At 37.3% G+C, this 25,588-nt stretch overlaps 1 protein-coding gene across 1 annotated transcript; it reads left to right on the top strand.

Annotated features, from left to right (window-relative positions):
• Nucleotides 1-1,602: 1,602 nt before the first annotated feature.
• LOC103462127 (CLN6 transmembrane ER protein) lies at nt 1,603-25,588 on the top strand. The gene is made up of 12 exons (XM_008404676.2): nt 1,603-1,795; nt 5,652-5,772; nt 5,882-5,980; nt 8,696-8,884; nt 11,212-11,267; nt 13,710-13,832; nt 17,459-17,522; nt 20,383-20,409; nt 20,511-20,541; nt 20,721-20,861; nt 21,631-21,819; nt 24,753-25,588. The coding sequence occupies exons 1-12, from the start codon at nt 1,755-1,757 to the stop codon at nt 24,848-24,850; spliced, it is 1,179 nt and encodes a 392-aa protein (XP_008402898.1). The 5' UTR covers nt 1,603-1,754; the 3' UTR covers nt 24,851-25,588.

Consider the following 25,588-nt stretch of genomic DNA (forward strand, 5'->3'; position numbering starts at 1 on the left):
TATATTTGCAGCTTACTTCATGTGATATCAGACGCCAGCCAAACCTTCTTAATTGGTATTCCAACTTCTAGTGGGATTAATGTTGCATTTCCAATTATTAACTATAAAAAAGTTTAAATGCGGAATAATGTCTCCCTCTAGACAAAGACATATCTTTGCCTTTGTTTCAGTTTAGGTGAAGGGTTGAGGCTACGGTGGAATCGATTCTATTAATATTTGGTCCAATTAAAATGAACATAACTTTAAGTAGAAATCTTTTCAAATCTTTCAAATTTCACTCAATAACAGCAACCCTGAAATAATAATGATAAAAAACACTTTAAATTAAATGGCACCTTTTGCCATTACCCACCCACACACATACATATCTTATCTGCTAATTAGAGAATAAACTGCAGGTCTATTAAAACAACATGTTTATCTGCTACCAAAATCACAAAACAGCCCACGTTAGATTTCTACCAGTTAAAATGAAGCAAACATTGTGTACACCTTACCTTAACGGTAAGGGCTAAATATTATACTCAAAGGAAGAAAAAAAACCATCAAATAGAAAAAAACGGTCTTTTGAAACTCTCAAAAACTGCTGTTTTTTTTTAAGTAAATTGTGACATTTTTGAAAGGTTCAAGGGTAAAAGCCTTCACTATGACTTCACACAATATAAAATAACATTTTACTTCACAAACAATGATTTTGAGATTGTTAAATCCAAGTCCAAATTCAGGGTTTATGACAATGATGCTGTAATAATACAATTTATTGATGTTAAAGAAAAGCACTTTAAACCCCAATCTTTCTCTGCTTGTTTAGCTGCTCAAAAGCAGCCGTGTGTTTTCTCCTGCCAAGAATATCTTAGTTCATGTGAGACCTTGAAGGAAAACACAGCCTCCAGCAAGTGAATAACTGGATGTTTTTACATTCTCTCTTATAGAGTTGCCACATGGTCACACTCACTGTTTATAGAGACAACGCTCCTCAATGCAGTTCTCTCAAGCTCTCTTCCTGGCCTTGGAAAATTTGCGGCAGGTTTCTTCAACTCTCTTTGTCCAGCTGAGAATAAAAAAAAGAACACAATTGCCAAATAAAATAAAAAAAATAAAATAAATAAATAAATAAAAAAATTATCCTCCTCTAATATGCTTCTGTTCACCATCTTCTTCCTGCAAAACTAGTTTTTATTTTTGTTTCCTTAGTGGAGACAAGAATTTACAGTTAAAGCCAAAATTATTAATTCTTGAGAAATCTCTCAAAAGATAATTAAAAATATATACAAAAGAAGTAATTATAATAATATGTTTCTGCTTTTATTTAGATTTTAACAAAAAAAAAAATATTGAGAATTTCATGTCTAGTGGAATATTTTTCTTAAATCCTCCCTTTTTTTGAAAGCTGAGCTTTTTTGGAGGGCTCCATACTATTAGAAGTGGGAGCCAGACGAGTTCTGTTATTGGTATTACTTTATCTATTAATTATTTGTTCAATACATTTTTGCAATTTACATGAAGCTTTTTTGTTTTGCCTGCTCATTGGCTAACGCTGCTTTCATCATTTTATTTTGCCGCTTCTGTCGTGTTCTACATTCTGATTGGAGAATTGCCGTAGCTAATGGGCGGAGCCAAGAGGAAAACAAGGAAGTGAAAGCTCGGCCATCAGAGTTTCAATGAATTTAAGTCCCGTTAAGCTCTTGCCGTTTGGACATCGGTTTGTTTTATAATTCAGTACATAAAGAGGGGCAGAACAGACGGAACTGGCAATGGAGAATGTACGAAAGCGTCGAGGCAGCGACCCACACAGGTTTGGACCGCATGTGGTGTTGTGGTTTGCTTTATCGAAATTTCCTGACTTTTGAGACACATACATCTGTATTACGTAGTTCAACTGAAAGTCCATGGTGTTGTGTTGAGTTGTGTTACCCCATTAAGACTTTTCCACACCGGTGCGTTGTGCAGTCGCGCGACCCTGGGTTCTGAATCATTTAAAAACTGCACCAAAGGGACAAAAAATATTGCTCATTTACTCCGTGTTTTATGACATGGTACAGTCAAATACACCTCGGAAACTAGAATGTCCATGTGCAAATACTTCTAAAATGATCCAGTTGATTTTTTTATTGCCTTCAAATGCTTTGTCACCCTCATTCAAAAACCTCACAAACAGCATCACGAATCAAGGGGCTTTACTGTTATTTTGGTTTTATTAACCGACCAAGCTTAACCTTTGACCTCCAGTCTGCTAGAACCGTTGTTAAGCTACAAAGCAATACATTTGAAGCACTGTATAAAAAAGTGAGTTTCTGAAATCCGACATGGATTTAAAAAAAAAAACCCAAAATGCCCACATTCAGTTGCAGCTTCAGCATGAAAAACAAGACAATTTATACATCCACTTATCGACTCAAATGTCAACTCTAGAAAAAGGGATCTAACTTATATCTAAATGTACAGAATACAGTTTGGTACAAATTCAGATAAACTCAATCAATGTTATTTAAATGTAGTCCAAATCCATTTGCATACAAACATACATCTTTAAAATGCTAGCTAGCATAGAGCTGACTGAAATGTTTATATAATTTCCACATTGAATAAATCCAATGCAAGATTTAAGTAAAATAATTACTTAAACTGTAATTATTTTTTGTAAACATTTGTGATTTTGACAAATAAAAATATCATTGTGGAGTTATTTTCTTATCAGTAATGCAGTATATAAGCTGTAATTAAATGCAGCCTGGAGTTGGTAGCAGCCATGAAACTTGTCAGGGAAATTCCTCAAAGCAGAAGCAGCGCTACACAAGTGAAGCAGTTAAAGCGAGGTGTTCAAAGTACTGCCAGAGGCCAATTCAGGCCCTGTGAAGGGTTTTGTTCAACCACCCTGACCACAAGTTTAGAATCCAGTGATCTTTATTCAAAACCGGCTTGAGTGACGAAACTTTTGTGGCCTTCAACTCTTTGATTTTGACTGTCATGGCAGCAAGTTTAGGCACCAATAAGATAAAGTTTGAAATCTTCTTTGTGGTGAGGTTACATAGTTTCATTAAGTTTGTGTTTCTCATTAATCGGCACCTATTTACAGAAATGCTATTTGTGATCTAGTGCCCTTTGTTCTGTTGAACTAAAAATATAGCAGTGTTTGAGCTCATGTCTCACAAGTGTAATGACAATTAATCCAAGATGTGAGAAACATGTTTGTTTTCAGCTCTATAAATGCAGATAAGTGGTTTGTTTTCGTGGAAACTCACAGTTTCAACCCTGCGTACAGAAACAACAGATAATAGGAAATAGGAAATGTAATTTATTTAGTCACACTGTTCATTTTTTATTTTTGAAAACGGTAAAATCACATTTGTATGTATAGTGGTTCTCTATGTGAGCAGGTTCAGCTCAAACTCACCTGAACTCTATTCAGCTGATTTTAAAAAATGGATCCCATCCTTTCCTTTTCAACAATTTTCTATATATTCCTCAGAGGGAACCAAACTGGAATCTTGCTGACGGGTCAAGTGATCACCACCTGCTGGAAATAAATTTAGCAGATTCTCTTCAATATCCCATTGCACAGACTATGAACACTGAAGCAGCTGTTGGGTTAAACCAGTGATCAGTCAGCAGCCCTCTTTCACGCTGTCAGACATAACCAACAACACACAGATGAAATATCTGAGTTGTCAAGTGCACAGACGGAGCGTTTACTCACAGAGAAGCTCAACATCTTCAGAGTCTGTCCACATTTCCCATCATAACACAGAGTACAGGTGTGAACTTATTGAGGACAGATTCAGATTTGATTTTTTAGGCGTAATTCAAAATGATCAAGGGTGCAGACATCACACACACGCACGCACACACGCACGCACGCACACACACACACACACACACACACACACACACACTTTAAATCGAGATGTATTTTAGATCTCAGTGATCTGACAGGATTCTGTGAGCAAAGTGCGCCATCACCAGAATTTCATTATTGCCATCTGCGTTTCTATGGCGGATCAGAAAGCGGCGTTGCTGCTGCCTAAGTGAATATATGGTGCAGTTTTTAAATGTCTGACTTTTTTATTTATTTTTAAAGCGTTAACCAGATCAAGCTATCTATATGTGAAAAGTATTTTTAATCTTTGGCAGCAACAGTAAAATGTTTTTGGATAGCTGGATGTTTTTATAGCACCATGAGGGCATTTTGGCCCATTTTTCTTTGCAGAATTGATTAAAATCAGACATCTTGGAGGCTTTTCCAATATGGATAACCTGCTTATGGTTGTGTGATAGCATCAGATTTGAGTCTGAACATAAAGCTGTTCTAGGTGTTGATACGTTTGTTTCTTTTCTGTTCTGGATCTTTTTGTTTTAGATTGGGGGTCTATTTGCTGCTTGTTGAGATGTTTCATCTTAGTTCATGTTCAGACAAATTCTACTCATATATTGTGTTTTGAAAAGTCATGTTGGTAATTAGGTGACATTTCATTCGTATTTCCAAAAATAAAAAAGGAGTTCAATCAGAGTAAATTTGAGATGTAACAAGGGAGGCAATTAGGCCTGTCACAATAACAAATTTCCTGGATGATAAGTTGTCCCAGAAGTTGTTGTAATAAATGATTTTTTTTCTAGACCCTTTTCAAGTAGTATAATTATGATGGAATAGTAACACGAGAACACATTCTCAAAGATCAATAAACTTTAAATTCTAATGAACATTTAACACTGGAACTGGAAGACATTTTAAGTATCCAAAATAAATAAACAAAAAAAAATAAAAATAAAATGAATTATGAAGTCAAAAATGATGTTGTTGAGACCAAGACAGAAGACTTTTGTCTCCCAGTTTTTAATAGAGAAAAGAGAAAAGCATTAAATCATGAAAATGGTAAATTATTTTAATAAACTAATTTATTGCTCATTACCACAGGCCTTGAGGCAGTTACTTTTTTCATGGGACTGGAAGGATTATGTGTCATTTTTCCCTTTTTAATAATAAAATCATTATTTAAAGGAGGTTTTTTAATTAATGTGACAAATTTTATTTAAATAGTGTGACAGAAATAGAAGAAATAGTATTTCATGGCACTGTATCGGTAATCTCGTTCAGTTTTGTTGGTGTTGACAAGCAGGCTATGATTCTTTTCCATTGCTTTAGTCCTTGGCAGACAGGATTGATTGGCCAGTAGTGCATTTGTCTGTACTCACCCATTTTGGCACGGCTCTGCATTTGGATGGACAGAAACCTAAGGCTTTTTTTTCTCCCACGGCTCCTCAGGAAATTGCACAGCTGTTCACAATAAACATGGCAAATTGCATCAGTCAGCAAATCCACAGCTGAAGTAGCACTGTTGTACTTAAAGCCTGCAGGAACAGAACTGATGGAGTGATTGATATGAGGTCATTAATTAAAACTTTATGATTAAACGCGTATGTTTGTTGTACATTTTTTGTGTTTATGAAGTTATGCTCCTCCAGTCTTCATGCTACTGCTTGAAGACCCTACATAAAACCAGAGAGCAGTAAAAACCCATCAGGGCAGCCCCTTAATCTGAATTATTGCAGTAGTACATGCAGCAGTATAATGTAATCCAGAATGTCATCGGAATGTGAAATTTCCGGGGTTATTATTAGAATGACTTACTGTTATTGCAAATGTGTTTTCACAGTACTGCTGGTGTTTGCAAAGAAAATGCCCCAAAGAAGGAAAGGCGACCTTTTCACTTTGACCTTTGGCTCTGTCTGACTCTACAGAACTGGGTTCTTGACTTTGGAAGACCCATCGCAATGGTATGTAGATGCTTTAACTCCTACTTTGTAATTGACATGGTTGGACAGATGCATCCAAAGTTTAGGGATGAATAAAAAGCTAATTGTTTCCACATGTTTTGTACGCCAGATTGTCCTTCCTCTGGAGTGGTTTCCTCTCAACAAGCCAAGTGTTGGAGATTATTTCCACATGATCTACAATGTCGTTGCACCGTTCCTGCTGCTCAAGGTACGTCTTAGCCATATGGCTCTTTGATTATAATAAATCAGCTTTTGCAGGTTTGATTTAACATTCACAAATACATTTTAATCTGTCTCCAGAGTGGATTCGGAATAATCTCTGTCTATGTTCTGCAGCTTTACAAATTAAAGCTTAACTGTGATAATTTGTTGTTTTTTTGTTTTATCAATGCATGACAATTATCTTAAGCAAAGACTGATCTTTGCATGCTTGCAACTTACAAAAAAATTTCCAAAATACTTCTTTTTTTAATCAATAATTTTTATTACACAGGGTATCTGCCCACCCTTAAAAAGCCTTTAAATTTATATATCTAAAATTATATTAGATACTACACATTTCATGTAGTTTTCTTTTTTCTTGTGCGATTTTACTGAAACTTTGAGTCGCTTGCAGACATCTTCATTGCATTCTGAGACTCCAGGTGGTTGGGGCTACTGCTAACTAGCTGCTAATATACCGTTGCTAACTAGCTAGCTAGCTTTTTTTTATGTCCATCAAAGGTTAAGTGTAAATGTATTGCCAGTTGACTGGATAATGTTAATTTTAGCCATTGGCTCACTTCTGTTGCCAATGAATGGCACTTCTGTTGCCATCCATCCATCCATCAGCTGGATGGATGGATGTTAGTTTTAGTTGGACACTAACATGGACAGCTTGTCCATGCAGTGTTGCTCATTAGGTAAGAGGTAGAGTGCACCCTAGACAGGTTGCGAGTTGATCATAGGGCAATACAAACACGCACAGGACAACTTTGCACACACTTGCCTCTATGGGCAATCTAGAAAGACCAAAAAAAAAAAAAAGATTCATAAGTTTATAGGACTGTGGGAGTATACAGTCCTATATATTCCCACACAGGGTTCTCTATGGAACACTGTGTGGGTTCCAGAGAGAACCCACACATGCACTGGGAAAACATGTAAAATCCATGCAAAAGGACCCTAGGCTGTGATTTAACCTTCCTGCTGCAAAGCAACAACTGCTACCGATTCCTCCATCATCCCTGAAAAACAAACAATAACCTCTAAATCAACGTAATGCCTCGACGAGAACAACAACTGAATGTTTTTATTAGTAAGTTATGTAGAAATACAGGGCTACAATCAATAGCAATAAAAAAAAAGAAAAAAAAAGAGAAACATGTTCAGTTTATCTCTGCTGGTGGTATGCGACCTGTTTTGAGACTCACTTAAGGTGAGACCAGAAATGTGTGCACTTTTTCTGTCTGGATTTGCTGCTTCTCTGGTTTATCTTTGCTCTGCAGGCGCAGCAGAGGACTGCATTGCCAGCTCTGCTGAGATGAGATAGTTTCCAGCCCTAACTTTATGTTTGCTTTGCCTTCTTCTTCTTTTTTTTTTTCATCAAATATGTGAGTTTAGTAAATAACTGTCTGCATGGATATTTTTGTGAGATACTGAGATTAAAATAAGTACATTTTAACATGGAGATAAACACTAAAGTGAAGTATGTTTTCCCTCTAAAATGAAGTGTGGAGATGTCCTGAACTCTTAACATGCAGTTTAGTTTTGTTGATGCACCTGATGGCAGAGACTTCAGATCAGTATGTTTTACGTTTATCAGTTGTTTAGGAAATGACTAAAAGTAATAATTGGTGAAAACATAGACTATTTTTTAGATGAGTTAATGACAATTTGAGAATTGAAGCTGGAAGTATATTAGAGAATTTAATTGCCATCAACAATGTTATTAAAGCGTCAAGGCTGTTGCTTAGCCTGGTTCTGTTTGTTGTTGCCAGGTACATCGCCCTCTATTGGAAGAGGCGCTACGCCATATCCAGTACTGCATAATAGAGTAACTGACTTAAATTTAACCTAAAATGCAATAAACTAAACATCAAATATCCATATGGCCCTTACTTACTGTAGAGAGATTAAATGAAACCAAAATGGATAAATCTATAAAGTCTTTTTCATCCTAACCTGACTTTACACATAGTGACTGTCTTCTGTTCTTTTATATGGAATACAACAACATAATTTTTTTTGTTAATATTATAAAAATATCAAAGATGAGAGCCCTCTGGGTGACTGGACTTGATTATCTGCCTCAAAGAGCTGTAAACATCCTCCCCATGTTTGCTTTTCTCTGTGTTTCAGAAGAAAAATCACTGCTGCTAATTAGGAGATTGTTTTTGCATTGCGGTTATTCTGCACGCCCTGACACTTGGAACAGAGTTAAAAAAGAAAAAAGTGACTTATGAAGGCAGATGGAGTTTTAATTACTCAGTATCATAAACAAAGAACAGGAGAACAAAGAGAATAGAATAGAAAACAATGAAGAGTACCTGCAACCAAGCTCGCATTTGACTTGCTTTTACTGTTGGGCTGGAGGTTTCCTTGAGAGACGGCGTTATTAAAATAAAAGCAACCTCCTCGCTATGTATTATTCATTACATTTACGGCAGATGCTTGCTTGAAACAAAGGAAGAACCAGATGGCTGATAGTAAGAACAAAAGCCAGTGGAGCTTAGCAGGAAAAAAAGGAGTACTGGCTGCCTTCAGTAGAAAAGTCAAGGGGAAAAAGCATCACATTACCATAAAGTTGTCTGAAAGGAACCCACAGAAGCACTACCGTCCACATCGGACCTCCAAAAGAACTTTAAAAAAAATTTTTTTTATTTTTTTTATTTATGACACAGCCGGTATTAAATAGAGACGTGGGTGGTTCTGCTCCCTGCAGCTGATGGAGCGCGCTCCCAGGCCCGTTCCCCACACAGCCGTCCACCTCTGCATCATCACGTTTGTCATGGGGGCCAGCATCCACCTGGTGGGAGACTCCATCAACCACCGGCTCATCCTGAGCGGCTACCAGCTGCACCTGTCAGTCAGAGAAAACCCAATCATCAAAGACCTCAAACCGGCTTCACTGGTAAGGCGCCCGCGAGCTCCGTCACATTCACACCGGCATTGAAATTTATTGCGATGATTTATGAGTTTTTACCCATCAGGTGTGGGCATTCGCGCTGGTGACTGCGCCTCGTATAAAACTGGAAAGTGACTCTGGTTTTCCTCCCGGCTTAACGTTATTGTTTTCCCAAAGATTGCTTGCGCCCCTTCTGCGACTTTATTATAAAACAAGCTTGTTCGTCTCAGTCCTCCAACACGCTGCGCATCTGGAGATCAATTATGATTCACGCAGGTTTGTGCCGCAGAAGGGAAGAGCTTGTTTCCCCTCAGCCCGCCACAGCCGTCTGACGGCAGGAGATGATGAGTTTGATGTGCAATTACTCCTCTCGATCAGAGTCTGTGACCTGTGAGTTAATTCAGGACTCCCGTTTGGGTCTGTTTTCTGAACGTTGGGCTTCAGAACATCGCTGTTGCTCTGACAACAATCAGAAATGAAAGTTGGCACTGAAGCGCGCACTCCCATGGGCTCACTAACAAGCTGCTTGATTGATAATAACGCCTCCTACTTGGTAGGTTTTTCAATCTCATTGGCGATAGATTCTTGGAAATAACACAAGGCAGCGCCAGGAGCCATAATTTTGTTGAACCATGTCTCCTTGGGTTTATAACGGCTCAGGAGAAAGAAAATTTTTAACTTGGTGGAGAAAATCTAGGTTGAAATGAAATGAAAGAGCTTCAGAGCAGGTAAAACACGGAGACAAAAATGATTTGGATCATTTTTAAATCAGATAAAAATGATTTCAGTCATCAGTGTTCTGCTGGCAAAATAAAAATAAAACCTCAAACTATTTTCTTCTGACTCATTACAGTCACTCCTGGATTTTATGATTGTCTTTGTGATTTTTATGTGGTCAGATTCAGATTTTTCTTGGTGCTACTTTTGCAATGCGACTGCAATGCGCCATATGAATCATGTACTTGACATCAGGTGAGGCGGAGGCATCATAGTAGAAGATGGGAGTTACCAGTCACTTCAACCTAATGTTTATCTAACAGTTTTTGCTGAAAATAATAAACACACAATTAATTAGCATAAAAAATGCAGGGGTACGTTAATTTTGCGTGAATTTCCAAAATCGTGAAATTACGGAAAAACTGAAGAAACTTCCATGAATAAACTTTTTGATAAATAAAAAAAGCTTCAGTTTCTGTCGAGACTCTGTGGCAATAATATCGACTCTGGTCAGACAAACCTGACCGGTGCTTCACTTAGTGTTGGTACGGCAGGACCGGTGCTTCACTTAGTGTTGGTACGGCAGACTGCATGAAACTAAATGTTTAGTAGTCTTAAAATCTTAAGTTAAATGGAGGAAATCCAGGTATATGTGGAAACTTTTACAACTTTTAATGGTTTTTGTTTGTTTCACTAGTCACTTAGCAATCTGCTTGTAAATCATTAATGCCCTCATTTTCACCAAATATGCTGTCACTGAGTGTACAGCAGCACATCATTACTGAATAGCAAGAGTGCGTCAAAGCACTGGAACATTTATAATTGCATGCTTTTAGGAATTACTGCTAGTTATGTCAGCAGGAACTATAGATAAAATGGCTGTTCGGCCACCCAAAGGTTAGGGGGGATAAATAGTAAGAGGATATTTTTGTACACAGCTGGTTGCGAACAACAGAAACCAGCTTGACTCTACATGAAATCGTGACCCCTTCCTCTTTTTTTCCCCTCTTTTACAAGTAAATATCAGATTGCTGAATATTTTTATTTACTTAGGTTGAATTTCTTTGATGATCTTAAACATCTAAGTGTCACTAAAAAGCTGGATGATTAAGAAAACCAAATCAGAGGCAAATTCTAAAAAAAAACCTGCAGCAATATGTGTATTTTATACACATATTATTTGCCTAAAGGCAAATAATATGTTTGTTTGTTCTCCATTAAGAGCTGTAAAAGTTTCCAGATATACTTGGATCACCTCTATTTAAATTAAAACGATTAAACATTAGTTTCATGCAGTCCACCGTACCCACGGGTTTAGTTTGTGAAAAATCACAACATGAAGGGCCAACTGCGAGTCGTGATGTCCTCCTAATTAATCCCCTGTGCTGTGTCTGAAAGTGTGTGCATCTGTTATCTTTCTCCACACTTTTGTTTGTGTTCACATGTTTCTGCTCCCATTTTGTGTACCGTCTCTAATGTGTTTCTGAAATAAAGCATTCGGCATCAGTAGGGGGCAGTGTTGCATAAAGCTGAAGCACACAGTTGGCTGAAAGTACTCGTGGGTTTTTGGAATTGGTTCCTGTCTCTGATCCAATGTTTTTGTCCTTTCTTTACAGATCGATTCATTTGAGCTGCTGTATTTTTACGACGAGCACCTGGGACACTTAATGTGGTACGTGTTTGGGATGATTACATACATGATTTATAGACGCAATGAAATGGCGCAGGATGAGTTTGAAAGCAGCAAATCATGATTTATTTGACCCATTACTGATCTAAAATAAACCAAATTTATTCAAGATCATAAATTTGGTTTATAAACAAGCAAGAGTTCAAATTCTGAGAATGTTTTAAAAAATGTTGCTGTCTTTTAGCTAATGATCAACCATATCGCAGAAGCTATTGTGATTTGCCACCATTACTTATATATTAGGTTATTTCCAAAGGCTCTTGGCCGAGCTCAAAGTAGGCAGTGGCATTTACATTTGCCCTAGTTCTGAGGAGAAATTAAAGGGAGGAATTTATTATCAAAGGCATTTTTTATGCCTCATCAAAATTCAGTCATAATCTCTGCTGGTGTGTCCAGTTCTCTGTGTTTGTGAAATTCAGTTAAAAAAAAAAAAAAAAAGTGCCGGTCTACAAAGTCCACTGATGTTAGGAGTGACCAACACAGTTTTTGTCAAATAAGTGGAAAGAAAACCTTAAAATAAGTTGAATTTCTTTTTATAGTTGAAGCAGAATCTGAAACTCACAACTTAACAGTGATCCAAACTTACATCTGAGCCTTGCTATCCAGTGAAATAAGATGTGATTCATGTTTGATGTGCTTTTCCTACGTGTTGTGTCATGTTATCTGTGAAAAGCGCTATATACATAAAGGTTTACCTACTTTTTACTTACAAGGACCGCTGCTGTAAAAGCTTAACTCAACCCCCTTGTTGAAGCATGGGGGTACAGTTTCCTCATCAGCTCAGATTTTGAAAGGATTTAATATGAAATAACCAAAAACATGAATAAAAGGAGAAGTAAAAGTAACTCAATAAGGTCATAGGACGTAGTAAAGTACTAAATTCCAGCCCATTGATCGGGATGTTACACCCACTATGCTGCACATTATTCAAAACATCGCAGGACCTTATGTTCCCACTGCTGCTGTGGGCTTGTGTGGTTACCTAGCTACGGGGGTGATGGGATTCTGGCCTCAGGACGGGGGGTCAGGGGACTGGCCTGTGCTCTTCTTCCCTTCCCCATATCTGTTTAGCCTCGGGGATCCATCACACAATTAAGATTCCATCCCCAGGTTCGCTTTTCAGAGCAAAACCGCCTCGGCACATGCAGGCCACCAGCTTCTTTCACATGGTACACCTGGAACGCAGAGGCAGGACACATAAAAAAATGTAAAATGAATGTTAAAAAGCAAGCCTTTTGCCCTTGTGGATAATAATCCTTTTATTTCATTTCCAACGTGGTATCTAAATGCAGACTGACTCAGCCTTCACCCACTTTGCTAATTACAAACCAGGCTGTCATTGCCGAAAACGCCGAGTGGCATGTAAATTCACTTTTTTATATAATGAATGAATTAGCAAGACTCTAATGACACTGTGAATATCTCCTCAAGCTGACCTTTAGTAGTTCAGTAATTACCTGACATTGGGTCACACTTTTCAAAGATGGGAACAAAAAGGAAGAAAAACTCTGAGAACTATCATCTTAAATTTTTTAGAAGTCCTTCTCCTTGGCCTTTACATGTTATTCACGCGAGGATCTATTAGGACTGAATATATCAACTATTAGCCTAAGAGAAGTTATTGGAAAACATGTATGAAAAAAAGCCTTTGGCTGCCTTCCAATAAGTGAACCAAGGTGTGTGAATATAATATCCTTTTTATTATGTTTGAATAGATGGGAGTCGGTTTGGCAGGTTTGTAGCTGTTGTAAGAGCTGCATAATTTCCTCTCAGCAGGACAGATGTCCGACCTTGATGTTTCAGAGAGCAGTGATCAGTGTGAATATATGTTCCACCTGTGCTTATATTATTAAGAGTAGTTGGCATGATTTAATTCCCAGAGTTGCAAAAGTAGTAATTTAGAAACTTTCATTCAAGACAAAAAACTAGTGTATTTCTGTTTATTTTTAATGTGATATCAGTTTATGAAGATTGGGCAGGTTCTGCTGATGCAGTCATTTGTTTTTAAGCCTGCTGGGTTTATTTTCAGCAATTAAAGTCGTGTAGCTCCGCTTCTCCCTGCCGTTTAATTTACAGCTCAGGAATGTTGCTGCTGATTGAGTTTAGACATTACTCGTGTAGATGTTTCTTTGGGGTAAAGCATTTAAAAGTTTTACTCAATGCTGATAAAAAATGTAATAAAATAATTTAATTTAACGAAGGGAGATATTCATCTTCAGTCAGTCTAGTTTTGGTAAATGTGTTTTCTTTTTGCACTAATTGTGTTGTAGCCTTGACAGATTAGTGTAGTGGTTTGATGGGTTCATTTGGTGAATTTATGTGAATAAAATAACATTAATACTACCAACCAGATCACCCCTTTCTAAAACGAATCTGAAAAGATAAAGATGAACAAATATATTTTGTTCCGCTTCTTTTTTTCAGGTATATTCCATTCTTCATCATTGTGCTGATCTACTTCAGGGCCTGCTTCTCAGACTCTGACCATCAGGAGAAAATGCCTCTCTCTGGTTGGCTGTTACTGGGACCCAGCTCTCTCTACTATTGGTCAGTCTTTTTAAAATCATTTTAAATGTAGAAACTTAATCTACAATATTGCATGAATTAAAAACAGATTGTTTTTACATTGATTCATTAGCCACATGAACTATAAGTGCGCGAGAAATTAAATGTGTGTCATCAGTTCAACTTAAAATGAGACTCATATTGGGTTGATTCAGCACAGGCAGACTGACATATTTCAAGCTTTTCATTACGTTAATTATGATCATTATGGTTTAGAGCTAATGATAAACCATAGGACCAATGAAAAAGTTAAACCGGAAATGTCTGAAAAGTCTGGCCTGGTGCTGTATGGTGTATAGTTACATGTTGTGCTGCATCAGCAGACTGTGGCATGGAGCAGACCAGTCTGTGGTTCTGCTGAGGTGTTCAGGAATCCCAGGTAGCTTCTTTGTTGCAACCTACGGCTCATCAACATTAAGTCTGCTGTCCTTCATTTTCCCCTCGACAATTCCCCATAGGTTCTCTCAGGTTAAGGTCAGGCCAGTTTGCTGGCTAGTCAGTCACATTGTCATTAAAGCAGGTACTAAAGCTTAAGCCCGAGTCGGCAGGTATCAAGTCTGGCTTAAAAATAAAATCAGCCTCTCTGTGAGACGACTCAGCAGTAGGAAGCTTGAAATGTTCTAAAGTTTTCTGAAAAATGGCACTGCTGACAAAAGACTTGATAAAACTCTGTGGCACACATGACCCCCCCCCCCAAGGCAATACTGACATTGGAAACCTCATACTGGACTTCAAGCAACTTGGATTCTGTGCTCCGTCAGAATCTCTTCCTGCAGACTCTGGAGGCTTGATTTCCAAATGAAATATGAATTTTGCTTTGATCTGACAAGTGAACTCTGGACCTCTGAGCAACCAGGCAATTCTTTTTCTCCTTGGACAATAAAATGTTTCTGGTCCAGGGGTGTCATAACACAAGGAATATGACACTAGCAACCCATTACTTAGATATAGTTCTGTCTAGTGGCTCCTAAAGCTGCAGTACGTGACTTTTGAATCTTCCCAAAACTCCTGAATGGGCTTTGCTTGGGCGCATATTCTCGCTTTTTTTCCTTCCACACAACTTTCAATTAATATGTCTGGACAGTATCTTTAGCTAAGACTTTTTTCTTACTCTCCTCCTGATGGGCAATAGCATAACCTTAACCTAAGATTTCTGTATTCATTTTTTTTTCTATTGAGGTTATGTAATAGTTTCATTTTTAGAGAGACTGAATTTTACATTTTTATTTATCTTTAAGCCGTACTCTTTAAAAGGACAGAAAAACGCTTGAAATGTGTTACTCTGTGGAAGGTATATATATATATATAAATAATATGTGTGTTAAATCAAAATATTTCAATACATGACTTTTTCTATAATATTTTAATGGAATGAGCTGGTACCTCGGTTAGACTTTTAATTAAATGAAGTTTATCTTAGACCGTCTCATTAAAGAACCTGCAAGAAAGGCCACACTTAAACACACTTCAGACATACTTGAAAGAGCATACTTCCCCAGGAAGACGCACACTCACAAAGGGAAATGCTGTTGTTGATGTTGGAAATGATGCCTTGTGTGTGCTTGATGCTGATGAAAATCATCTTGAAGCAAAAAGAAGACAATTATAGCAGATTTCATCACAACGGGGCAAAAGGTTGTATAAGGAGATTTAAAATGTTGCATAAAAAGCACCAACATTACCCTCATCTCACTATTTCTCTTCATCACAGAGTCCAGTTATAATATCTGTTTGTTTTTTTTGTTCTATTGTGAAAAGAAGCCAAATAACAAGCAGCATTAATAAAATTAGAAATAGGTCCACTGTTTCTACATTTTTTTTAAGGCCTCCTACTGCAGTGACATGCATAGCAAAACAGTGCAAACACCAACACAGAGTATCAAAGAATTATGGCTGCAAACAAGCACATGCAGTATATGCATGTGAATATTTACGCACCGTAAAGCCATTTGATGTTTTCGGAATAATTCGGGACAGTCGTGTGAAGCAGAAATGGGCTAACAGCCCCTCGGCTTTTACATCTGGTGCTCCTCGCTCTCTTTAACGTATTTCTTCTCTTGCCAAGAGTCATGACTGCATGTTATGACGTTGCGACAGAGAAACATACATCTGCCAAAGTCGCCGTGACGAACATGTTTATAGTTCCTGTCACAGTGGCTCACGTCGGGTCCACAAAATGATGACACTCGGAGACACTGCTGCCAAACTGGACTCGGTGAATGTGACTTTTCAGGATAGACAAGTGGCGTGTTTGTAGAGACCAACAAGCTGACAAAACGATGGTGGGGCTCTGCAGCTTAGATAGAACAATGTGCACTTTGCTGATGTGAGTAAAACTATTTCTTATTGTTTTGGAGGACTATCAGAACAACAACTTTTTATCAGGAAACTTTCAAACTACGGTATATTAATTAAAAACAGCCAACATGCCCAGGTCTTGCTGTCGAAGCCAGTTCATCCTCAAAGTAGATTGCAAGATATTAAAAGGAGTGTCCAAAAACACTGCAGAGGTTTAAGTTTTGTGGGAGGTGTGCAAGGATGAGACCTTTGCTGTTGATGGAAAAACACACACAGGCAAGACTAAAGTTTGCCAGGGAGGAGTGAGATGACCTGGACTACTGGAACTGCACTGACTTTACCATTAATTATGCTTTGCATAGTAATTCTCCTTTTTATGCAGAGAAAGGTTCTTCTGGAGTAGGGGATGACTTGTCCATTATGAGTGATGGAAGAGATGATTTTAACTTTCTCCTTCTCTATTTGCACTTTGCTACTGGTCTAACAAATGAAAAATAAGAAAATAAAAATGAGATTAAGTAAATAATACAAAATGAAGTTGTAATGATTTGAAAATAGTCATAATGAGAATACAGTAATATTATGAGTTTATTCTCATACAACTTTATTGTTGTATTATTTACTTAATCTCATTTCATTTTAAACTTTTATTCTGGTAATTATTTTTTTCTTTTAAGTTTGGTCCTAATACTCTGTGATACTCATCAGCTCCTCTCGGTTGTTAAACCCCCCCCACCCCCCCAAAAAAAACAAAACAAAAAAAAAAAAACAACTGTTTTCCTCAGCTAGGAAAAAACATTTTATATTTTTTAAAAGTTTTTAGGGTAAAATCTTTTTTTTTTTTGTCTAGTGTCCAATTTTTGTCCACTATGATGCCATTTGCTTAGAAAGTCCTTATAAATGATTCCTCATTGCCATGCAGCTATAGGTTGCTTCATTACCACGATCCAAGCTATAACCACATCTTTGATTAATCTTTAATGAAAATCCTGTTGTGTTGATTTTTTTTTTAAACCTTTGTTTAATTTGGGTAAACGTAATCTAAAGCACATATTTGCGATAAACAGAAAGCAGAAAATATCCACTGTTTTTCTAATAATGCGCAGCCTTACAGTGGATCCAATTTAAACTTCCTCTTTCTTGAGTGGATGTTCACCAAATCTGTTTTGGTTTATTGATAATTTTACCTGTAATTATTAGCTGCTGCACAGCCTATGGAGAAACAACTTAGATTTAACTTATTAAATGTAGCCATTTGATAGCCTGAAACAGAAATAACTCCTGCTGTTTTTCTCTTTTTCGTCCCAAAGGTACTTGGCCACCGAGGCTCAGATAACTGGACTGTTCCTCCTTGCTTTCCTCGCCATGTTCACAGTGAGGATTTTCCAGCAGCGTAAAGGCCTTACCCTAGACGGCAACGGCTCCTTTCTTTTTTATAGCTTCAGCGTTACTGTGCTGCTCGTGTCCCTGTGGGTGGCCTATCTGTGGGACGACCCGGAGCTACGCAACAAGTACCCCGGACTGTTTTATGTCCCAGAGCCCTGGTCCTACTACACCTTACACATAAGGGGGAACCACTGAATCGAACGTTCAAAGTCTAAATATAGGAGCGACCAGTGTTTTTATGATTTGACCGATTATTTCTGAAGCACAGGTGAAAGTTACTCCCAGACAGTATTCAGGTAATCCCAAAAAACCTGCTGTGCACTGACTTTCTTGTGGTATTTTTAGGATGTGAGAAACAAATACTTGTGTAAAGAAAATGTTCTTATTTTTTTTTAAAGATGTTTGCATTTTTAAATGTTTTTTGAGGACTGTTGTCTATTAAAGCTAAAGAGTACTTACCCACTAAAGAAAAAGGGGGATGTTCCAGTTCCTCGTTAATCTGTGTTGCTCATTATCCCAGTTGGTCTCATCCGGACCTGAAGCCTACTGTATGTTTTAATGTGCTACTGACATTTTTTTGATGATGCGTACCATCATGAGAACAATACATCGACTCGTATTTTCAAGCAAATGTATGCAGCTGCTAAATCTTGCACATGTTGAAATGTTGCAGAAAAACAGTCGCATTAACCAGAGTGTGAGACAAAGTCTCACCTCAAAGGATCTTATTATTCTCTTACTAAACCCGTCGATATAAATCTTTCAGCGTCTCAGAGGAAACACGGCTGCTTCTCTGTGGCTTACAAATGGGAAACAAAAGTGATTCCTGACACATTTAAGGAAAATAATATGCATGCTTTGTATTGTTCTTGCTGCAAAACATAAAAATAAGGGTCAAAGAGGCTCTTTCCTCCACACCATCTGTTTTAGGTCAAACATTTACAACGCGTTAACACAGAGGGGAGTCGCCGTGCTTGGCGTTTGACTGGGAAGCCGCGTACATTAACGTGGCGCTCTTATATCCTCCGCTGCTCTGTTTTCACTCAGTGCACCAGATGTCGGCGGAAGGGTTTTTGTCACATTCAACATCTGCATGTTTCTCAGAGACGTTGCACTGCAGAATGCGGCATATCTTAGTATTCTTGAAATGAGACGGACCTAACTTGAAAGTAACTTTTCAGCAAGATATAGAAGCACTTTTAAGTCAATAAGTCGGAAGATTAGAAAGATACTTTTGACCACCTTTAGGAAGATTAGTAGAATAGACGCTTTGCGATCTGCTTTGGAGTGATGTTTTTCTTTGAATTTGTCTGAACAATCTCCAGGTTTTTGTCTTTTTTTCCCCACATTTTCCATGTGCCACAGAGACCTTGTTGCTTCTATTAAATTTGGTGCCTCTTCAGCACATTTATAGCATATTTAGTTGCTTTTTTCATCAGGGCTAGCTAGAGACGACAGACTCGTATCGCTTAAGCACCAAAATCTTCTAAGCTGATTTTAGAATCTTGGATTGGATTGAACGGCTGGATGTCTGACGACTTCACACGACTTGGAGGAAAACATTTGTTCTCCTGGCAAACTGGTGCCTAAGTTGACGGAAACTCATAATCCCCTGACGTATTGAAAAAATGATCAGTTAAATAGGGCTGCTTCTGATAATATTGTATTTTCAGCGTGTGCAAAAAGACATTTAAAATCACATCATCTTGCTAAATGTTTACGACCCCAAAATATTACTTTTTGTTTATAGAAGATTTCTAATTACTTCTTTAAAATGTGATACACAATACTTAGAGTTGGAATATTACTTCTCTCACTTTTTGTCATTTATGTAAACCAGACTATGTCAACTTCCATGTAACTTTTTCCTCACTGCAAATACACAAAATCTCATATTTTCGGTCTAATGTTTAGTGCAAATATCTTAGTATTCTTGAAATAAGACAGACCTAACTTGAAAGTAACTTTTCAGCAAGATATAGAAGCATTTTCAAAAGTCAATAAGTCCTTAATATTGATGGAAAAAGTACTTGTTCCATCAGCAGATATATTCACTTAAAACGTGGGAAAAATGTCTTGTAAGTGAAATAATCTGCCAATGGAACAAGTACTTTCTCCATCAATATTAAACACTTGGTGACTTTAAAAAAAGCTTCTGTGTCTTTCTGAAAAGATACTTGTAAGTTGGTTTTGTCTTATTTCAGGAGTACTTAGATATTTGCCCTAAAAAATAGTTGGTGAGACATTGTTTTTTGCAGCAAGCTAATATTACAGCTAAACAACAATAGAAGAAAAAGAGGCATCTATTTTTATTTTTTATTTTTTTGGCTTTAAACAAAGCCCCCTTACCCCTTCATTTTGCAATTTTGGCATGTTTTAAGCTTCAGCTAGGAGACGGGAAGTGTTTCTCATCAGTGCATTCTGTCACTAATCCCACTCTGTTGGCCTAGTTTCTCTTCATTCCACCTGCTGCACGGCTGCAGGGGTTTGGAGCCTATAGCAAGCAGCAGGGTGCACAAACCGCTGGGATAATAGTTGGAGACGAACAAGCCTTCAGCTTCTCATCTGGGGCTATGAGTAATTTACCTTGATTTGAATGGGCCTTAAGCATATAAGCCTTTGTTTTCCCCTCATAGTCATCCTTTCATGTTGAAGTATTTGGTGATTCTGTGCTGCCGACTTCTTCTTTATGTGGGAGTGGTAAGGAAAGGGCCAGTGCGGCATGTTGGATCTGGTATCAGCGTTTCCACAGCAACGCGTATTAAATTGCACTACAGTCCATCGCAGCTGGACTTTAGACAGGTGGAGGCACAGGTGACGTTGGTAACGGAGCACACTCTTCTTCCAGGAAGGAAGCGCAGCAGCTTTAGAAATGGTAAGAGAAAGAAAGTATCTCCCTAAAGCCTTCTTGTATATTTTAATATGAATCAGTCTCGTTTATATGACAACTAACACTAAGCTCTTGTTGCTCTGCAGGCTAAATTCTTCACACCAGCTCAAATTAGCGGTAAGAGCTGTTTGTGTTTTGTTTTCCTTAGCACTTCCTTATACAATCATTTAACAGTTTCTTGATACTTAAGGATCACATTTCGCCATTAGCTAAATATCTACTCAAATCAATCTCGACCAGCTTCTTTGCTTTATTTAGAAACACATAGTAACATGTGTACTGTTTTCTCTTTGCAGAGTTCAAAGAATGCTTCGCCTTGTACGACAAAAAGCAGAAGAGTAAAATCGAGTCCAAAGACCTGATAACAGTTATGCGCTGCCTGGGAACAAGCCCCACGCTTGGTGAAATAGAAAGGCATCTTCAAGTCCACAAAATCGGTACATACACTGAGAATAAAGATCGACATGTAATGTTTAACAGTTAACCTTTTAGGTGCTCCACTCAGGACAGTCGCTTTGGTTGAACGTGAAAAACTAACCTTCTCTCAAACGCGATTCGATCGTTCTTATTCACATTTAGCTTCCTATTACTCACGCTTTCTCAGAATATACAAAGGTTGTCGTTATCGGTTCTCCAGGGTTTCATTAGTTGTTTTTTACATGTAATTTTAAGTCCTGAACCAGACTGTTTCAGTAAGTTATTGAAATTAGACACCTTAAGGCACTTTGCTTCCAGCAGCCGGAGCCTAAAGATTTTGCTGAATCTGTGAAAAATAACAGATACCCCAATTTGACAACCAGAAAACAGAATTTTATAACCAACAATGAGGGACTAGCTGGAAGCTTGACATTTCTCAGGCTATGCTTTGATTCTTTCTTTCTTTTTTTTCTTTTTTCTTTTTTTAAAATCCATAACTATATAGCTTTCAGGTAATGTGCTTCTGTTTCAGAAGGTTTTAAGGCGGAGCCTTCGTAGTGTCTTGGTTCATTTTTCTTATTCTTTTGACACATTTAAAAAGACCTGTGCAAATCCTGAGATATAGATCAAAACCACATGAAACTGATGCAAGAATGTTTGGCTCCTAGGAGCTACAGGTGGTTTAAAAATATGCCGAAATAAGAAAAATTCACAGACACACACACGCACGTCACTTTGTAACACTCATGTTTTGACTGCATGTAGTGAATAAATATAATGTCTGTTTAGGAAAGACAGGCGAGGTAGACTTCTCTACCTTCCTGATCATGATGCACAGGCAGATGCAGCAGGAAGACCCGAAGAATGAAATCCTGGAGGCCTTTAGGATGACGGACAAGCAGAAGAAAGGACAGATCCAGGCAGCCGAGCTGCGGGCCAAGTTGACCACCTTAGGAGAGAAACTCACAAACAAAGAAGGTAAATTGTTCTGGAAAACTGACTCATGTTGAGTTTATTTGGCCAAAATCCTTTGATTAGCATCAATAACATGCTGATTTCACACGTCACTGTAGTACTCTAGCTGTGTGTTGCAATAAAACTGACTACATTTAAGGTAATGGGGAGGTAAATTTAACAATATTGTTTTAAGTGGTTGGTATTTTTTAACATGTTGTTAATCTAAGAGTGAAAAGCCCAGATCTCTTTAAAACTGTTGTATCCTGCCAGAGATGCCAGAGTCAAAGGACTGATAAAATGGTGTGTGCTCTTACATTTTCTTACATTACTTTAGATAAGACAAAAAATATCAGTAGTAAAAGTATTAACTTTTGTCCAGACTCCCTCTCTTATCTAAACTGACAATTCACCAAATTTCTGGATGCATTTGTTGTATCTTCATCATGTTTTGTAATGAAGAAAAAAACAAAAAAGCGATCAGAATGAGTTTGGCTTTTGACTTCAGCTCTGTGACTCCCAGACAACTCACAAGCTGTTTGCCTCCATTCAAGTCTGGAAATGTTTTTTCCCCATCTGCCCAAACAACCTCAGTGTCTAAAAAAAGGAATTTTTTCTATCAACAAATTATCTTTTTAACTGCACTTCCATCACAATTTGAAGGGCTGCCCTCACCATGCCATCTTGGTGATTCCTGATGGATACGCCATCTGTACAGAAGGCACCAACAAAAGTACTTTTATCATATTATAACAGCAACAAAAATAACTAAAACTGAAAATGCTAATTTTACACGGTGGTTCCTGATTATGTTGAATCTTGAATTTGTGCTGCCGCGCAGCTCGCGTCTGCAGGAGGTTAGAAAAAGAGCAGTTTATTGTAGCAGTTATATTGAGAAATGTTCAACACCGATATATTCCTGCAGACCCTCAAAGGGTACGAGAAATCTGTGGTGCTTAAATAAAAAAAGCACGTTTTGTGAATTTTTAAGTTTTTTATATATTGTCTTTAACACTAAGAACTTTTTTGCGTGAACTTTTACACCTGAATTTCCCCACATTTGGCAAAATAGAAAGACATTTATTAATTGTTCTTTATTGTCCTTTGCAGGAGAGTAAAGGATGTTTTTATTCCGTTCTACCTTAGTTGGTATGGACATGGATGTGTTTATTGTCATTGCTAAACATAAATTAACAACAATATTAATTCAAACCTTTTCATCAGTACATTTCGTTGGAAGACCGGTCCGTCACCAGTACATCTGCAGGCTCTGATTCCAAGTATCTTCTTCTTCATTACAGAGCGTTGGCGCGTTGAGGGAAATTGAAAGTTCCACTAAATAAATTCCTAATCAGATTCACCCAGTTTAAATATTCCTGGGATCTTGTAAAACGTGCCTGATGTGTTCCTTTGCTGACTATTAGACAAGATAATATTGAGCAATTTTCACACAACATAAAACAGCTTAGAGTTACGCTCAGGAAAGCCAAACCCGTCCTTTGAGCAGCTCTCAAGATCACATTAAAAGGACATTTGCAGGATGCCACTTTGTCAGCTTTCATTACCACAAATCCAGCTGGTTAAAAGCAAAAAGGTTGTTTATTTTTGTTACTTTGCCTTTAGTACTAATTAAAGAAGCCTGTTCAATTTGTTTCCATAAAAGTGCCTTTTACTATTCCACTATTCACACCCTAAGTAACATTATTCTTGTACTTAAAATAAAAATGTGTAATGCATTCCTAAAACTGCCGAGCCGTTATTTAAATATTTCCCTAAATCTTTTTACAGACACTGTAGAATATCTCTTGTGTCGTTTCTGATGGCAACAACTATGAATCCCAAGCTGCGAGGTTTGATGGGACGACACACAGAGGGGATGCTAATGTCTGGGTAAATCTCCAGAGGTGTTTGGAGCCTTTCAAAGCCCTCTTATTCAAACAGTTACTGGCTTCATGTAGCTCTAAGCACTGTCAGTGGGTGGGTGTCACTGGGTGGGTGCCATGCACATTAAGCAGCTCATAGTTAAAAAGCCTGACTCAGTCTCAGCGGGAAAACAACCATCAAGTTAGTGGATCTCTGAACTGCTGAATATTAATGCGACTCCACTAAAAGAGCAGACAACAGAGCTTTGGACTTTGACAAAAAAAATAAAAAAGAAACGACAGAAACAGAACCGAGTTCCTGTACTGCTATAATGCAGCTGTTTAAGGATTCTGGACATATTTGCAGAGGTTGCAAGGCTTTATAAAAAGCCAGATTGGAAAGACGTGTATGTCTTTTTTTTTTTTTTTTTTTTGCATCTGTGTGTGGCATGCTTTATTACTCCTTGGTCTCTTTTGATCATCCTGGTGCAGATTATCTCCTGGAACATTATACATGCAAAAATAACATTCATTTATCTTGTGTAATATTCAGATTAAACACTTTACACAAATAACCTACAAAATGTACAATTTAATCCCAGTTTCTAAGGGACAGAACACAGTAAGCTACTAGTCAGATTCATTTCTGGCACTCAGCAGTAAATCTAATACTTATCCTACTGCTGTATTCAAAATACAAACCCAGATTTGTGCACAGAGCATGTAAAAGGCAGTGGGTTCATTTTTGTAAAAAAAAAAAAAAAAAACCATCATGAGAATTTCTACATTGCTGCGTCTCTATTATTGGTTCGTTTTTGCAAAAGCAATTATTTTATGAGACTTGAAGTTTATACGAGCAGAACTAGAGAAATAATTGAAAATTTCAGAAAAGACATTCCTATTTTTCTCTGTCTGTTTTAACATGGATTCAAACTTCAACTTTGCTGGCAACATAATAAACCGTAAAACAAACAAGAAAAAACAAACAAACCTAAAAAGCCTTAAATGACTGAAATACTTGGCGTAGCTTTAAAAGCCTTCTCGGTCTAAAATCATATTAAAATCTGTTGTTTCTTTTCTCTTTTCTTCTGTCAGTGGATGACCTCTTCAAAGAAGCAAACATCAAGTCAAACGGCGTCATTAACTATGAAGCGTTTACTCAAATGGTGACACTGCCACCAGTCGATTATTGATGATTTCAGGTAAAAAAAAAAAAGTCAATCGTCAAATGAAAGTTGTTTAAATTGAACTGGAGACACAACAATCTTGATTTTTTTTTCAACTTTGTGGAAATAAAACTCTTCGGTGCTTCAGACGGAGGCCCTTGATCAAATCAAAAGATATCATCATTTACCTTAACACTTGAGTACTTTCTTCAGGAATTAGCACTGCATGCAGTAGTATACATCATGATATTATCATGCTAATCTAAATTAACATGCTTACATTTTGTTTTTAAATCTGCATTTAAAAAAAACTAACTTTTAACGTTCCTTTGGAGTTGGACATTTGTAAACGTACCATTAGGTTTGTAATTTGAAAATAACTAAATTTTTCTTAATATGCTTTCAACACATTTGTGTTCATAACTTGTATTTATTTAGCTAAACTCAGACTGTGCAGAAAAATATGTAATAAAACAACATTAATACATAAAGACAAGTTCTCAGAATGTGCTCATTTGTAGATTCACTCAACAGATTTGTTTCAGATCAGAAAAAAGGGATTAATAACACTGTACAAGTAGTATAGATTTGAAAAAAAAAAGATCTACTTTTATTTTTTAAAATTGATCAAAATCACTTTTATATTTGGAGTTACATCAGTCAAACTATTCTTCTACATGTCCATCTTCTTGTTACTTGTATTTAGTGCCAGCATTCACAAATAAATGCACTTTTTGGTGGTATTAGTGTTTTTTCTTCATAAAT

This window comes from Poecilia reticulata, linkage group LG3 (genome assembly GCF_000633615.1).
Source record: "Poecilia reticulata strain Guanapo linkage group LG3, Guppy_female_1.0+MT, whole genome shotgun sequence".
Classification (NCBI taxonomy): domain Eukaryota; kingdom Metazoa; phylum Chordata; class Actinopteri; order Cyprinodontiformes; family Poeciliidae; genus Poecilia; species Poecilia reticulata.

Excerpts from the sequence above, each read along its gene's own strand:
- LOC103462127 (XM_008404676.2), top strand. The coding sequence starts at position 1,755 with ATGGAGAATGTACGAAAGCGTCGAGGCAGCGACCCACACAG. Across the intron at positions 17,523-20,382 it reads CTTTCCTCGCCATGTTCACA|GAAGGAAGCGCAGCAGCTTT; the intron begins GTGAGGATTTTC and ends CTCTTCTTCCAG. Across the intron at positions 20,542-20,720 it reads CACACCAGCTCAAATTAGCG|AGTTCAAAGAATGCTTCGCC; the intron begins GTAAGAGCTGTT and ends TTCTCTTTGCAG.